The following is an 18,057-nucleotide window of genomic DNA, read 5'->3' on the forward strand; positions in this document are numbered from 1 at the left end:
AAACAAAAAGATTTTGTAGTTACATTGTCTAACAAGATAATAGAAGACTGAAAATGGAAACCCAGCTTGGGTAACCTGAACTCATCTTAAATGAGAAAAGAAAGTAAAATTAATTAATAGTAGTAATAAGGTTTTGTGAGTTCTAGAAACTTGGTAGACTCTCTTTAAAATAAAAAGCCCAAAATTGCAAATACAGAATCAGTCATGAAGTGAATATTTATTTAGAACTGATTTCAGTTAAGAAATATTTTTTTAACTGGAAGAAACAGACAAGTACCACAAACACTTTTTAGGTGACCAGTACACTTCTGTTATTCGATGTCTTTGCAGTTCTTTACATGTGGTAATGATTTTGTAAACTCATCTTCCTACAGAGAGAACAGAAATATAATTTAGGCTTCCCTCTAGCAAGGTTAATTGGAATTTTTGGTATTGATAGTTAGAACATTTTCTTTTAGCTTCATAACTCATTATGGAAGGAAATGTGACAGAGAGGAAGTCAAATTGGAAAAAGGTAGAAGACCTGATCAGTGGTACTTCTAAATAAACCTGCTGTTCATGTGAGCAAAGTACTCCTCTCAGGAACTTGGACGATGCCTATGTAAAGTGAGGATCTCTGAAACTTCGGAGAATACCACCTTGGCTACTGAATTCCTACTATGATTTGTGTTCTCTATCAAAGGGAAAACTATTTAATTGTAAAGCACAGCTCTGAGCACCTCATTGCGTCACGTAATTTCAAGTTCCCAGACCCAGAAAAATTACATCTCAGGAACTGGAAGAACCTACAGATATGACATTATCCACAACTCAGAGAAATCACAGAGGGTACAGGGGATTCTGGCAAACTATATGCAGATAAATGACTAAATAGGCAAGAAAAAGCAATGGGACTTAGTAACATACAGACCAATAATTTATACATTAATCCTTGCTGTAATTTAAGAGCAAATTATTAAACACATGACTTCTGAGAACCTATAGACTATAAAGATGATCATTTGGAGCCTGCACAGCAAGAATAAGTCCTGTTGAGCTGACCCATTCCTGCTGTAGCCTTGAGAGCAAGGCTGGATAGGTGGATCAGGGAGTACCATAGGCACAGTATCTTTTGAGTTCAAAATAGTATTTGACAATTTCTTCATGAAGTTATTATAGAGAAATGAGAGCTGTGAGCAGGATACTAATTCAATTAGACCCATTCTTAGGAGGTAGCTCTTCATGTCCACAGTGTTGATTAATAGATCGAAGTTGACCAGGAGGGAGATTTAGTAGTGGGCTTTTTAAAAATGGTCTTTAGCACCACTCTGGATATCACTTTCTTTAAGAGAAATTATGACAAACTACAAACCAAAGAGAGAAATAGGTCAGGAAAGGGTGTTGAAATGTTAGAGGGGCATCAAAAGAACTGTAAATGTTTAACTTAGATTAAAAACTCTTGAGATATGATTAGACATAAGATCTTAGATTTTTAGGATTAGTTGGAGCCATACAGTCTCCAAAAAAATTAATATGATGATAAAACTGGGTTCAGATGAGCCTACTGACATCCACATTAACATTTATTGAGCATCCATTATGTGTAAATGCTGTACTCCATTCTGGGAATGCAAAAGAAAGCAAGCTGCAATTTCTATGCCCAAGTTTCACTTCGTGATTTTGATTGCCCACAGTACAGTACAATGAGGTATTTTGAGTAAGAGAAAGAGCCCACAATCACATAACTTTTTTACAGTATATTGTTATAATTGTTCTATTTTATCAGTTGTTAATATGTTACTGAGGCTAATTATAAATTAAATTATATTATAGGAATGCATGCACAAGAAAAAGCATAGTACATATAGGGTTTTGTACTATCTTCAGTTTCAGGCATCCCCTGGGGGTCTTGGAACATATCCCCCCTGATAAGTGGGATTTCTGTAAGCAACTAATTACAACACAGTTTTGTAGTTTCCTCTGTAACAAGACTATAAACTGTCATAACAACATAGAGGAGGGAATAATACATTTTATTTAGAATATCAAAAAAGGCCCCCACTGCAAATTTCCTTTTAAAGTATCAATTCATTCGGTAGGGAATATTATAGGAAGAGAGAATCCCAGTCTGAGAGATTAGTTCAGTGCATCAGGAGCAGAAGGTTTGAGGACACAGCTTCAGGAGGCAGCTGACAGGAAGGCAGGGCCAGATTTAGAAGGATCTTAAAATCTGTGCTGAAGTGTTTGGACTTCATCTGTGCGACAGTGGGAACCATGGAATGTTTTTCAGCAAGAAAGTAACATGTTGGAATCATTTTCACAACAATAACTCAGAGAAACAGAATGAATTGTAAAAACAAAAACAAACAATAAAACAGAAAAAAACATGGGTTTTGACTAGTCTATGTTCAAATCCCAGCTATGTCACTCAGCACCTACATGACCTTGTACAAGCTATTTAACCTCTGTTGCTTCAATTGCCTCATCTTTAAATAGTAATAGAAATCAATCTTTTAAGTTGTTGTAGGAATTTAATGAGTTAGCCCACATAAAGCCCTTTGAACTGAATCTGGCACAGAGTAGGTTCTCAATAAGTATTCACTATTTGAAGAATAGAAAGTAATTCAAGGATATTGAAAGGAATCAGAAACCTGTTGGTAGGCCCCTGGACTGCTCTAGACAAGAACTGATAAGGGCTTGAATGAAAGCAACAATAGAAAGAGGGGGGAAGAAACAGAATCTGGGAATGGCTCAGGAAATGGGTCTTATCCACTTCTCAGATGTCATATTTCTCCAGTCCTACTTTGTTTCACCAAGCCCTACAAATGCAGGACACTAGGCTGCATTCTATCCTTTACATATGCCAAGAACATTCCCACCACAGTGCCTTTACACCTGCTGTTCCTTCTGCTCCCCTAAATTAGCGGTGTCCAATCTTTTGGCTTCCCTGGGCCACAATGGAAGAAGAATTCTCTTGGGCCACTTGTAAAATACATTAACACCGATGGTAGCTGATGAGCTAAAAAAGAAAAGTCGCAAAAAAGTCTCATAATGTTTCAAGAAAGTTTACGAATTTATGTTGGGCCACATTCAAAGCTATCCTGGCTGCCTGTGACCCACAGGCCATGGATTGGACGAGCTTGCCCTAAATCTTCCTTCTCTCAATGCCAACTGCAATTCTGCCTTAATGAAGAGGCCTTTCCTGACCACTCTAAACAAAGCAGCACATCTGTCACTTCACAGCCTTAGTATGTGAATTGCTTTTTTTTTTTTTTTTTTTTAGATGGAGTGTCACCGTGTCACCAGGCTGGAGTGCAGTGGTGCAATCTCGGCTTACTGCAACCTCTGCCTCCTGGATTCAAGCGGTTCTCCTGCCTCAGCCTCCTAAGTAGCTGGGACTACAGGTGTGGTGTGTGCCACCATGCCCAGCTAATTTTTGCATTTTTAGTAGAGGCAGGGTTTCACCATGTTGGCCAGGATGGCCTCCATCTCCTGACCTTGTGATCCACCGGCCTCAGCCTCCAAAGTGCTGGGATTACAGGCATGAGCCATTGTGCCTGGCCATGAATTGCTTTTTTATTGGCTTATGAAGTTGCCTAGGTCTTTAGTACTTACCTGCTTACTGATTTTCTTAATTACTTATTCTTCGCTGTTTCCCATCTTTTATCAGAATATAAGCTCCTAAAGCCAGGAACTCTGCCTTACCACAAAATTTCTAGTCCCTAGAACAGTACCTACCTACATAGGGTGACCACTTAGTGAATAATTTTTGGTTGGTTTACTCATTGGCTTGGACATAGGTAGTGATAGAATGACTTGGACCGAATGACTTGGACCAGATCTCATTTATCCTGAATCCCCTTCTAGCTCTCTCCTCACTAATGATACCAGTCTTCAAATATCTGACAGGCTGCTATAGAAAAGATAGTATGTATGTAGTCTGTCCTTCTCCAAAGAGGATAGCTAGAACTAAGTAGAAACTACAGAAAGACAAATTTCTGCTCAACAGAAAAAAAAGTTTTCCAGTAACATGAGTTGTGCAGCATTGAAGGAGGCTGCCTTGAAATTCTGTGCTTGATGCATACATGAGGTCCACAGAGAGATTAGATAATATATCTCTAGCATTTGGCATTTTTTGATTGGGGAGGAAATTAGCCCAGATGACCTCTAAGCTCTCCATGTGTAACATCTAAATAAATGAACAGCCAATAAGGGAATAATGAGTACAGCAAGTGTACATTAAATATAATATAGATCCTCAACTTTATTCAGTTAGATTATTTCTTGGTTTTGATTGTTTGCATTATTAAAGAAAATATAAAAGAAACTTTCTGATTTTTATGATGCACACAGCAATGAAAGAACCTCCTAAATGTAATCAGAGAAATAACTAATCACCACCTTGACACGAACGCTAGGTGTTCTCCGTGCTAGGCAGTTTTCTAACGTAGACAAAATGTGTCACCTGTGATGATTCAATTTATTCATTCAATAACTATTCCTTTAGGGCCTACTATATCTCAAACATTATGGTAATTAAAGAAAAGATGGTATGAGAGGACTTCAAAAAGCTTGTGAAAATTAAATTAAAAGATAAAAAATTTTTAAAAACCTTATTTCTCAATGTGAGCTTCAACTTTAAGACAACTTTCTAGGAGATAATACCAACAATGTGGTCCATCCTTAAGGAAATGAGGATCCTGAGAATTGAACCATGCCAATGCAGTCTTTTTTATATTACTTATTAAATAAAAATAAGTACCCTTTATGGATATCTTAAGAATAGGAAACAAAAAGATAAATGGAGCCAAATCAAGAATGTAAGTTGGATTGTATTAGTTCATTTTCACAATGCTATAAAGAAATACCCAAGACTGGGTCATTTATTGACTCACAATTCCACATGGCTGGGGAGGCATCAGGAAACTTACATTCATGGCAGAATGTTTAAGCAGGTACATATTACGTGGAGGCAAGTGAGAGAGAGAAAGAGAGAGTATGTGTGTGAAGAAGGAACTGTCAAATACTTATCATCACGTCTCATGAGAATTAACTCACTATCATGAGAACAGCAGGGGGAAATCCACCTTCACGATCCAATCACTCCCACTAGGTCCCTCCCTTGACACATGGACATTATGGGGATTACAATTTGAGATGAAATTTGGGTGGAGACACAGAGCCAAACCATATCATGGATGCCTAATGATTTCCCATCAAGAGTTTTATGAAATTGCCGTTGTTTGATGAGGGGACTGAGCAGGAGAATTGTTGTGGTGGAGAAGAACTCTCTGGTGAAGCTTCTCAGCTGTTTTCAGCTAAAGCTTAGCAAACTTTCTCAAAATACTCTTATAATAAGCAGATATTATTTTTCTTTGGCCCCTCAGAAAGTTAACAAACAAAATGCCTGGAGCATCCAAAAAAACTGTCACCATGACCTTTCCTCTTGACCCAGTCTGCTTTTGCTTTGGCTGGACCACTTCCACCTCTTGGTAGCCATTGCTTTGACTGTGCTTTGTCTTCAGGATCACACTGATAAAGCCACATGTCATCTCCTATTACAGATTCTTTGAAGAAATGTTTTTGAATCTTGATCTCACTTTTTAACAATTTCTATTGAAAGCTTTGTTCTTGTCTGCCGCTAATCTGGGCACAATGGTTTTGGCATACATCGAGTGGACAGTTGTCTCCACTTTAATTTTAGTCAGAGTTGTGTAAGCTGAACCAATTGAAATGTCTGTGGTGTTGGCTATTGTTCTGCTGTTAATCACTGATCCTCTTCAGTGAGGGCACAGATTGTTATTATTTTTTTTTTTGAAATTAATGTGGAGTGATCTACTGCCACAGGCTTCATCTTCAACATTGTCTTGTGCCTTCTTAAGACCAATTATTCATTTGTAAACTGATAATTTCTTTGGAACATTGTCACCATAAACTTTTTGTAAAGCATCAATGATTTCACCATTCTTCCTCCCAAGCTTTACCAACAATTTGATGTTTGTTCTTGTTTCAATTTTTGCAGAATTCAAGTTGCACAGATAGGGGCTCTTTTCAGACTAATATCTCATCTTTCTCAGTGTCTCAAACTACATCCTATTGAGATGTGTTCAGACATGTTATAAAAACTATGCATAAATTTTGAATTTTTTGAAATTTTGAAATTTTGAATTTCAAAATTCAAGCATAGATTTTTCATACTACGCATGTATCAGAAACTTTTTGAAGACTGCTTATAATGGTGAACAAGACAATCATAGATTCTGGCTTTATGGGACTGCCATTCTAGCGGTGAGTGCAGACAAATAAATGATGTTACAATTAACGTCATCAGTGTTATGACAGGAGAAGTACAGAATACTAAGGAAGAACCTCAGAACCTCTGTGGTTAACCTTGAAGACTTGTTGGATCTGGGAAGGATTTCTGGAATAAATAATTTTTTCTTTTTAAGATGGAATTTTGCTCTTGTTGCCCAGGCTGGAGTGCAATGGCACAATCTTGGCTCACTGCAGCCTCCGCCTCCCAGGTTCAAGCAATTCTCCCACCTCAGCCTCCTGAGTAGCTGGGATTACAGGCACACGTTACCACACCCAGCTAATTTTTTGTACTTTTAGTAGAGATGGGCTTTCACCATGTTGTCAAGGCTGGTCTCAAACTTCTGACCTTAGGTGATCCACCCGCCTCAGCCTCCCAAAGTGCTGGGATTACAGGCATAAGCCACTGCACCTGGCCCCTCAATTTCTGTAATAAATGATATCTGGGCTGAGACATGAAGAATTATTTGGAATGTGAATTTGCTGGAGTGGGGGGCGTGGGAGAGAAGAGGAGCAAAAAGCCTCACAGGGAATGCTTTAGGTAGCTGCAGTTGCATCTTGACCTCCTTGCTTGGGACTGTTCTTTTGACTCTATTATTCAGAAGAACTTTCATTTTGAAATAACAATTTCTACACTTTACCATTTAACAGGAAATGCCTTCATTTTTAGTACCTTACTGGGAACTAATAGAAAATTCCTATGTAAACACCATCAAAACAGTACTTAGGCATCTGAGGGAAGACCAGCATACTGTGCTTTCTTACTTATATGAAATTAGGTAAGTAAACTTTCCAAAGTCAGAATTTTACAGTTTAGAGGCATGACATATAAAATTCATCTCATTCTCCTTATGTCTATAGAACAAGTTTCCAGGAGTTTCTAACACGTCCAGATTACAAGCAAGATTTTGTAGTTCAATGGCAGGCTGATTTCAACTCCCTTCCTGATGACCTGTGGGATGATGAGGAAACAAAGGCTGAACTACATCAACGAGTGAATGTAAGGAAATTGTGACCTGTTGGGACAGGGCTAGCACACTTTTGTATCTTGTCCTGCAAAACCCCAACTCATTTGCTCCTTACTTTTGTGAGGTACAAGGATGACAAAGAAAATGGCTTGAACTATTGAGCAGATAACTTTCAAGATCCATGGATTTTCCACACTTTGAGTTTAGAATGAGAATACCATGGCAATACTTCTGGAAAGAGGGGCCAAAATCCACAGTGCAAGAGCATTCTTGGCATCTGTCCTGTAGATGTCTAACCCCTTTGTGAGTCTATGCCTGGTGTTAATCACATTCCTGTGTTGAGCACAGTTATACATTTGGTTGATAGCAAGGAGAAGGGGAATGAGGGAATGACATGGAAAACTTAGAATTACCTCTATTGAATCGATCTCTTAAGGGCCGGTGCTAAATTTTACACATTATCTCCAGCAAGCACAGTTCCTGGTGGTGCTCCAGAAAGCATAATGACAAGCAGATTTTCATAAACTCCTGAATGAAATATATTATCCTGATGCTTTAGAAAGGGGCCTTTAATGTACAAAAAGCCTCAATTCATTCTCTTACCCTTCCTCGTTTTGTTTTAAATTGACAGATCCCCTTATCCCATCAGAGGGATACCTTGCCACTACCTTAAGTATAGATTACTAACAGTCAAAACTGATTTTTACCTAAATATTGATTTATGTAACTAAAATATTGCTGATCTCAAACCCATGCCCCATTCATTTGCTTAATAAATACTTATTGAGCATCTATTATGGTCCTTGCACTATTCAAGAGACTAGGGATTCAGCAGTGAACAAAATAAATCTGTGACCACAGGGTGTTTATATCCTTGTACCCAGGTGACACAGAATAGGCGATAAACAAATAAACATATAGTGAGTGTGTCCTTAGTAATAAGAGCTATGCCTTGAACAAGAAAGCAGGGCAAGGGGAAAAGAACATTGGATGTACCATTTTGTAAATTGTGGCTGTGGAAAATCTCACTGAGAAGGTGACATTTGAACAGACTGAGGACAGAAGTGATTGGGTGAGCCATGTAAATATTTGGAGAACGGGTGTATGAGGCACAGGTGAAGCAAGGGCAATGACACTGAAGGGAGAGGATGTTTGCTGTGTTTGAAGAACAGCAAGGAGGCTCGTGTGTCTGGAGCAGAGTGAGCTGGGTAACAGTTGGCTGATGATAGGGTCAGAGAGATTGTAAGTAACCAGGTTACCTAAGGCCTTGGAGGTTATTATGAGAATATTGCTATTGATCTGAGTGAGATGGGAAGCCTTGCTATCTGGTTTTAAAACAGTCTACAGTAGAGTAAAAACAGGAGGAAGGCAAGTTGGAAGACCAGATGGGAAGCTTTTGCAATAGAGGCAAGACACCATTGTGGCTCAGGAGATAGGGTGAATGCTAAAAGGTTTAACCCAATAGGTATTCAAATATCCAAGTAAAATTTAAGTGTTTTGCCTATTCTTTGACATTCCTCAAACAGTAATTAATATCTATATAAACCCTTTAACGTTTTTTCTGTTTTCTTTTTCCCTACCTATTCATAAAGCCAACCTTCCTGTATACTAATTTCCCCATGTTAGTCAGGTGATTGTTGGCAGAGAATGAGAAGATTTGGGATTTTTTATTCTCTAATTCCAAATGCAACATATGTTTGTTGTAGATAAATTAGATAATAAGAAGCAAAATTTAAAATGACAAATCCCTAATAGTAAAAGGTGGCTGCTACCTTGGTGCACATCTGCATGTCTTTCCAGATTGTTTTTACAAAAACTTGATAGCAAAGTATGTATTGTTTTGTAACATTGTTTTTTATTCATAGAACATGTTTTCTTTTTCAATAAACATTCATCTACAACATCATTTTTATGACTAAAAGATATGACTAGTGGACTATATCATTTATTTTACAGATTTCCATGTTTAGTCACCATGTTATTAACAAAGTTTCATGAGCATCAGTGTTTTATTACAGAGAATTTTATAGTAAAATTTCATCTAACTAACTATTGACCAAACCCTTAATTATTTCCATGGGCAAATTTATATATATATAATTGCACTTTAGGTTCTGGGGTACATGTGCAGAACATGCAGGATTGTTGCATAGGTACATACATGGCAATGTGGTTTGCTGCCTCCATCCCCCCATCACCTACATCTGGCATTTCTCCCCATGGTATCCTTCACTAACCTCCCTACCCCCAGCTGTACCTCTCCTATTCCCCCGCAACAGACCCCAGTGTGTGATGCTCCCCTCCCTGTGTCTATGTGTTCTCATTGCTCAACACCTGCCTATGAGTGAGAACATGTGGTGTTTAATTTTCTGTTGTGTCAGTTTGCTGAGAATGATGGTTTCCAGATTCATCCATGTCCCTACATCGTTTTTTATAGCTGCATAGTATTCCATGGTGTTTATGTGCCACATTTTCCTTGTCCAGTATCATTGATGGGCATTTGGGTTGGTTCCAAGTCTTTGCTATTGAAACAGTGCCACAATGAACACTAGTGTGCATGTTTCTTTATAACAGAACGATTTATAATCTTTTGGATATATAACCAGTAATGGGATTGCTAGGTCAAATGGAATTTCTACTTCTAGGTCCTTTAGGAATCACCACACTGTCTTCCACAATGGTTGAACTAATTTACACTCCCAACAACAGTGTAGGAGTGTTCCTATTTCTCTACATCCTCTCCAGCATCTGATGTCTCCAGATTTTTTTAATGATCGCCATTCTAACTGGAGTGAGATGGTATCTCAGTGTGGTTTTGATTTGCATTTCTCTAATGACCAGTGATGATGAGCATTTTTTCATGTTTGTTGGCCTCATAAATGTCTTCTTTTGAAAAGTGTCTGTTCATTTCCTTTGCCCACTTTTGAATGGGGTTGTTTGTTTTTTTCTTGTAAATCTGTTCTACTTATTTGTAGATTCTGGATATTAGCCCTTTGTCAGATGGGTGGATTGTGAAAAATTTTTCCCACTCTATTGGTTGCCAGTTCACTCTAATGATTGTTTCTTTCGCTGTACAGAAGCTCTGGAGTTTAATGAGATCCCATTTGTCGATTTTGGCTTTTGTTGCCAATGCTTTTGGTGTTTTAGTCATGAAGTCCCTGCCTATGCCTCTGCCCTGAATGGTTTTGCCTAGGTTTTCTTCTAGGGTTTTTATGGTGTTAGGTCTTATGTTTAAGTCTTTAATCCATCTGGAGTTAATTTTAGTGTAAGGTGTCAGGAAGGGGTCCAGTTTCTGCTTTCTGCCTTGGCTAGCCAGTTTTCCCAATACCACTTATTAAACAGGGAATCCTTTCTCATTGCTTTTTTTTGTCAGGTTTGTCAAAGAGCAGATGGTTGTAAATGTGTGGCATTGCCTCCGAGGCCTCTGTTCTGTTCCATTGGTCTATGTCTCTGTTTTGGTACCAGTACCATACTGTTTTGATTACTGTAGCCTTGTATAGTTTGAAGTCAGGTAGTGTGATGCCTCCAACTTTGTTCTTTTTGCTTAGGATTGTCTTGGCTATGCGGGCTCTCTTTTGGTTCCATATGAAGCTTAAGGTGGTTTTTTTCCAGTTCTGTGAGGAGGGTCATAGGTATCTTGATGGGGATAGCATTGAATCTATAATTTACCTTGGGCAGTATGGCCATTTTCACAATATTGATTCTTCCTAACCATGAGCATAGAATCATTTCCATCTGTGTCCTCTCTTATTTCCTTGAGCAGTGGTTTGGAGTTCTCCTTTAAGAGGTCCTTTACATTCTTTGCTAGTTGTATTCCTAGGTATTTTTTTCTCTTTGTAGCAATTGTGAATAGCAGTTCGTTCTTGATTTGGCTTTCTTTAAGTCTGTTATTGGTGTATAGGAATGCTTGTGATTTCTGCACATTGATTTTGTATCCTGAGACTTTGCTGAAGTTGCTTATCAGTTTCAGGAGATTTTGGGCTGAGATGATGGGGTCTTCTAAATATACAATTATGTCATCTGCAAATAGAGACAATTTGACTTCCTCCTTTCCTAACTGAATACCCTTTATTTCTTTTTCTTTCCTGATTGCTTTGGCTAGAATTTCCAATACTATACTGAATAGGAGTGGTGAGAGAGGACATCCTTGTCTAGTGCCAGATTTCAAATGGAATGCTTCCAGTTTTTACCCATTCAGTATGAGATTGGCTTTGGGTTTGTCATAAATAGCTTTTATTATTTTGAGATATATTCTGTCAATACCTAGTTTATTGAGAGTTTTTAGAATAAAGGGCTGTTAAATTTTGTCAAAGGCCTTCTCTGCATCTATTGAGATAATCGTGTGGTTTTTGTCTTTGATTCTGTTTATGTGGTGGATTACATTTATAGACTTGGGTATGCTGAACCAGCCTTGCTTCCCCAGGATGAAGCCTACTTGATTGTGATGGATAAGCTTTTTGATGTGCTGTTGCAATGGGTTTGATAGTATTTTATTGAAGATTTTTGCATCTATGTTCATCATGGATATTGACCTGAAGTTTCCTTTTTTTGTTGAGGCTCTGCCAGGCTTTGGTATCAGGATGATGTTGGTCTCGTAAAATGATTTGGGAGGGAGTCCCTCTTTTTGTATTGTTTGGAGTAGTTTCAGAAGGAGTGGTACCAGCTCCTCTTTGTATGTCTGGTAGAATTCGACTGTGAACCCATCTGGACCTGGACTTTTTTTGGTTTGTAGGCTATTAATTGCTGCCTCAACTTCAGCCCTTGTTATTGGTCTATTCAGGGTTTCAGCTTCTTCCTGGTTTAGGCTTGGGAGGGTGCAAGGGTCCAGGAATTTATCCATTTATTCCAGGTTTACCGGTCTATGTGCATAAAGTTGTTTGTAGTAAACTCTTGATGATAGTCTATATTTCTGTGGAATTGGTGGTGATATCCCCTTTATCATTTTTTATTGCATCCATTTGATTCTTCTCTCTTTTTTATTAATCTGGCTAGTGGTCTGTCTATTTTGTTGATCTTTTCGAAAAAGCAGCTCCTGGATTTATTGATTTTTTGAAGGGTTTTTTGTCTCAATCTCCTTCAGTTCTGCTCTTATCTTAGTTTGTTTGTGTCTTCTGCTAGCTTTTGCGTTTTTTTGATCTTGCTCCTCTAACTGTTTCAATTTTGATGATAGGGTGTTGATTTTAGATCTTTCCTTGCTTCTCATATGAGGATTTATTGGTATGAATTTTCCACTAGACACTGCTTTAAATGTGTCCCAGAGATTCTGATACATTGTGTCTTTGTTCTCATTGGTTTCAAGGAACATCTTTATTTCTTCATTTCATTGTTTATCCAGTCAACATTCAAGAACCAGTTTTTCAGTTTCTGTGAAGTTGCACAGTTCTGAGTTAGTTTCTTAATTCTGAGTTCTAATTTGATTGCACTGTGGTCCGAGAGACTGTTTGTTATGATTTCTGTTCGTTTGCATTTGCTGAAGAGTGATTTACTTCCAATTATGTGGTCAGTTTTAGAATAGATGTGATGTGGTGCTGAGAAGAATGTATATTCTGTGGATTTGGGGTAGAGAGTTCTGTAGACGTCTGTTAGGTTTGTGTGGTGCAGATCTGAGTTCAAGTTCTAGAAATTCTTGTTAATTTTCTGTCTTATTGATCTATCTAATATTGACAATAGAGTGTTAAAGTCTTCCACTATTATTGTGTGGGAGTCTAAGTCTCTTTGTAGGTCGTTAAGAACTTGCTATGTATCTGGGTGCTCCTGTATTGGGTGTGTATATATTTAGGATTTTTAGCTCTTCTTGCTGCAATGATCCTTTTACCATTATGTAATGCCCTTCTTTGTCTCTTTTGATCTTTGTTGGTTTAAAGTCTATTTTATCAGAGACTAGGATTGCAACTCCTCTTTTTTTTGCTCTTAATTTGCTTGGTAAATCTTCCTCAATCCCTTTATTTTGAGCCTATGTGTGTCCTTGTATGTGAGATGGATTTCCTGGATACAGCACATCGATGAGTTTTGACTTTTTATCCAATTTGCCAGTGTGCGTCTTTTGAATGGGGCATTTAGACCATTTACATTTAAGGTTAATATTGTTATGTGTGAATTTGCTCCTGCCATTTTGATGCTAGCTGGATGTTTTGCCCATTAGTCAATGCAGTTCTTCATTGTGTTGATGCTCTTTACCATTTAGTATGTTTTTGGAGTGGCTGGTACTGGTTGTTCCTTTACATTTAGTGCTTCTTTCAGGAGCTCTTGTAAGGCAGACCTGGTGGTGATGAGATCTCTCAGCAATTGCTTGTTCATAAAGGATGTTATTACTCCTTTGCTTATGAAGCTTAGTTTGGCTGGATATGAAACTCTAGATTGAAAGTTCTTTTCTTTAAGAATGTTGAATATCAGCCCCACTCTTTTCTGGCTTGTAGAGTTTCTGCCGAGAGATCCACTGTGAGTCTGTTGGGCTTCCCTTATGGGTAACCCCTTAAAGGGAAGCCCATTAGACTTTCTCTTTGACTGCCCTTAGCATTTTTTCCTTCATTTCAACCCTGGTGAATCTGACAATTGTGTGCCTTGGAGTTGCTCTTCTTCAGGAATATCTTTGTGATGTTCTCTGTATTTCCTGGACTTGAATATTGCCCTGCCTTCCTAGGTTGGGGAAATTCTCCTGGATATATCCTGAAGAGTGTTTTCCAGCTTGGATTCATTCTCTCCGTCACATTCAGGTACACCTATCAAATGTAGATTAGGTCTTTTCACATAATCCCATATTTCTTGGAGGCTTCGTTGATTTCTTTTCACTCTTTTTTCTCTAATTTGCCTTCTTGTTTTATTTCATTGAGTTAATCTTCAATCTCTGATATCCTTTCTTCTGCTAGGTTGATTCAGCTATTGAAATTTGTGTATGCTTTGCAAAGTTCTCCTGTTATGTTTTTCAGCTCTGTCAGGTCATTTATATTCTTCTCTAAGCTGTTTATTCTCATTAGCATTTCGTCAAACCTTTTTTCAAGGCTCTTAGTTTCTTTGCATTGGGTTAGAACATGTTCTTTTAGCTCAGGGAAGTTTGTTATTAGCCAGTTTCTGAAGCCTGTTTCTGTCAATTTGTCAGACTCATTCTCCATCCAGCTTTGTTCCCTTGCTGGTGAGGAGTTGTGATCCCTTGGAGGAGGAGAGGCGTTCTGGTTTTGGGTGTTTTCATCCTTTTTGCGCTGGTTTCTTCCCATCTTTGTGGATTTATCTACCTGTGGTCTTAGTAGTTGGTGACTTTTGGATGGGGTCTCTGAGTGGACACCCTTTTTGTTGATGATGAAGTTATTTCTTTCTGTTTTTAGTTTTCCTTCTAATGGGCCCCTCTGCTGTAGGAGGTCCACTCCAGACCATGCTTGCCTGGGAATCACCTGCAGCAGGTGCAGAACAGTAAGGGTTTCTGCCAGTCTCTTCTTCTGTTATCTTAGTCCCAGAAGGATACCCACCAGATGTCAGTCTGAGCTCTCCTTTATGAGGTGTCTATTTGGATATATGGGGGTCAGGGAGCTGCTTGAGGATACAGTCTGACCCTTATAGGAGCTCAAGTGCTGAGCTGTGAGCTCTGCCTTTCTGTTCAGGGCTGCTGGACAGGTATGTTTAAGTCTGCTGCAGTGGAACTCATAACCACCTTTTTTCTGAGGTGCTCTGTCCTGGGAAGGTGGGGCTTTATTTATAAGTTCCTGATGTGCTGCTGCCTTTTTTCAGCGATGCCCTGCCCAGCCAGTAGGTAGCCTAGTCACAGTCTACCAGCAGAGGCATTGCTGAGCTGCCATGGGCTCTGCCCAGCTGCTGTGTGAACTTCCTTGTGGTTTTGTTTATAGAGGTATAGTTAGAACTGCCTCAGTAATGGCTGTCTACCTCAGTAATGGTGGACTGTCTCTGTAATGGCGGAATGCCTTGGTAGTGTTAGACTGCCTCAGTAATGGTGGACACCCTTCCCCCAACCAGCTGTGCTTGCTGTGAAACTCTCAATCCAGAGTGTTTCAGATTGCTGGTCTTTGCAGGGATGGGAGCTGCCAAGCCAGATCACCTGGCTCCTTTTTTCAGCCCCCTTTTTTTCAGTTGAGTGGGCGGCTTTGTCTCCCAGGCATTCCAGGTTCCAGTTGAAATAGCCGCCCAGATTTGTGTGAGTTTTTGTGTGGAGACCTGCTTCACTGACTAAAACAGCCATGCCAGAAACTTGTGGCACTTTTCAGCCCAGGAATCTCTTGGTCTGTGGCAGTAAAAAAAACCCATTTGGAAATGTGGTGATCACTCACCCTCTGCGTTGTCCTCACTGGGAACTGCACTCCTGAACTGTTCCTATTTGGCCATCTTGTAAAATTTTTTAAGTGAAAATTGTTTAAGATTATGCTTATTTTTAAGGTTTTTAAAATATACTAAAAATTTACAAATTTCAAAAATTTGAAAAATTTACACATTAAAAACTTGTAAATTTTACCATGACTAACAAATTTTGCAAATATCAGATTTGTATGGTATTTTAAATTGTACAAATGTTTTAAATCTAAATTATTAAATTCATATCAAATATTATATTATTTTTGTTAATCTTTACCAATTTCGTGGGTAAAAATATGAATATCTTCTTACAATTTACATTTTTTTCTTGAATTTACAATTGAAGTTGACGATTTTCTCCTAAGTTTAATGGTCATTTACTTTCCTTCTCCCAAAACCTGTTTGTGATTTCTGCCCCTTTTTCTGATAGAGTATGCTCTGTTTCTTACTGACTTCTACAATCCTTTTATATATTAAGGAAACAAGTGAGTTGTTGATCATATAGTATATATATATATTCCCAGTTTGATGTTAAGGTGAGTTTTAATATGCAGATGATTTTTAATGTTTATATAGATGAATAAGGAAATTTTATTTATAGCTTTCTTGTGATAAATTTAAAATACTTCACCCCAAGATTATATACAAATATAAAACACAATTTTTAATACTTTTACAGTTCTTTATTTTACTTTTAAATATTTAAAATATTATGTTATGTCAATAGGAATCTCATTTTATTTTTTTCTTCAGATAACTAATCCAATGGTGTGAGAAGACTAAAATACATAGGCTTACATATAATATGTGCACATATATATTATATGTGGATATTTATCTAGCTACATGGTTAAATGTGGACATACTCTCTTTTATTTTTTTCTTCACTTATTATTAGACATGGAAGAATAGAAATAAATGTAACTTCAAAAAGAAGCTAGAAAATAAAGCTGAGGAAAGAAGAAAGGAATTAATGAGGATAATTCTTATAAACTTGGAATTAAATTTAACATTTGGCAAATAAAACATATTAAACTTAAAATTCAATCCAGGCAATAAATGCAGAGAAATCTCTACAAAGAACAATTAAGGGAAGAAAAACAAACTTTCTTTGAGCAGAAATTTGGATATTAGGAAATATCCATGAATTCTAGAAAACAGCATATATAATTTCTACTTGGTAGGTTCATAAGTTTTGGCCAAATCAACATTATTAAAGATATTATAACATTTTAGTAGTGGATCTTCAGCAACAGTATACAGTAGAGAAACTTGTGAAGTCAAGTTAAAAAAATAAATAAACCTGCCTTTGCTTCATGCCCTATGACCAACTCATTAAATTTAGTATGAATCCTAATATTACACTTATTTTTAAAAGAATACAGATAATTCTGACTAAAAAAAATTCTCTATTCTTTTTTTTAAAAAAAACATTTTTATAGCTAGATGATCTTGTAAAAACTGGTGAAAGTAAGTGAACAACTCCCATGACTATTACATTTCTATCCATTTTCCTTGCTACAGTTTTTGATTTTCATCAATTTTAAAGCAGCAACAATAATAGCTAAACGCTGAGCATGCACTATGTCCTAGCACTGTCTTTTTTCATCTGCACAACCACCCCCTGAGGTAGACACTAATAATACTCCCATTTTATAGATGAACAAATATGGTAAAGAGGCCAACATGGCAAGTAGTAGTGTTGTCATTCTGTGGCCAAGTTGCCCTCTTCCCCATTATAATATAAAATCTTTGCCCCCATAGTGCTTTTTGTCTTAAATTTGACTTCTATCTCATATTAATACCATAAACCTTGCTTTACTTTTAATTTGTATGTGTCATATAAGTTTCCACACTGACCTTTTGTGTAATTTTGTCTTATGTATCTCTAGTAAACACCACATAAGTTGAATGTGGGGTTTTACCCAGTGGAAAGTCTTTACAACTTTTGTAAGAATACACATTTATAATGATTTAGTCTGTATGACTGTCTCAATTGATAGTCTTGACTCTTTCTTAAATACATCTCTGATTTATTCAGGAATATTTAGTAATTCCCTAATTCTTGCTAAATAAAGTGTGTTAACCAGCAATGTCTCTGGACAAGTTCATAAGAAAAACTCATTGTTTGAATTCCTTTTTATGCCAGGTAATATTCCTTGTTCTTCAATTATTTCATTCCGATCCTATGAAGTTAATGAAGAGGTGCTGCTATTGCATTGTTCTCATTTTGTCCATTATAAAACTGAGCCACAACCATGATGTTACTTGCAAAAGTTTCACAATGAGTCTATGGGAGAAAGAACTAGAGTCAAGGTCTCCAGAGCCCTGCTTTTGTGCTTTTTCCTCTGCTGTGTCCTCTCTTTTCTTTAAAAAATATATATAAAGAGGAGAATTGCATGGACTCAGGAGGTGGAGGCTACAGTGAGACAAGATCACGCCACTGGACTCCATCCTGGGCAACAGAGTGAGACTCTGTCAAAAAAAGAGAAACAAGACAGAC

General features: G+C 37.6%; 1 protein-coding gene across 1 annotated transcript in view; it reads left to right on the top strand.

Moving 5' to 3' along the window:
* SPEF2 (sperm flagellar 2) overlaps nucleotides 1–18,057 on the top strand; it is a 194,538-nt gene that overhangs the window by 111,860 nt on the left and 64,621 nt on the right. The window contains exons 22-23 of the mRNA XM_064375924.1: nucleotides 6,943–7,070; nucleotides 7,153–7,291. Of these exons, the coding sequence (XP_064231994.1) occupies nucleotides 6,943–7,070; nucleotides 7,153–7,291 (267 nt within the window). The remainder of the gene's footprint in view (nucleotides 1–6,942; nucleotides 7,071–7,152; nucleotides 7,292–18,057) is intronic.

This window comes from Aotus nancymaae, unplaced genomic scaffold (genome assembly GCF_030222135.1).
Source record: "Aotus nancymaae isolate 86718 unplaced genomic scaffold, 86718_ANA_hifiasm-v0.15.2.pri h1tg000014l, whole genome shotgun sequence".
NCBI lineage: Eukaryota > Metazoa > Chordata > Mammalia > Primates > Aotidae > Aotus > Aotus nancymaae.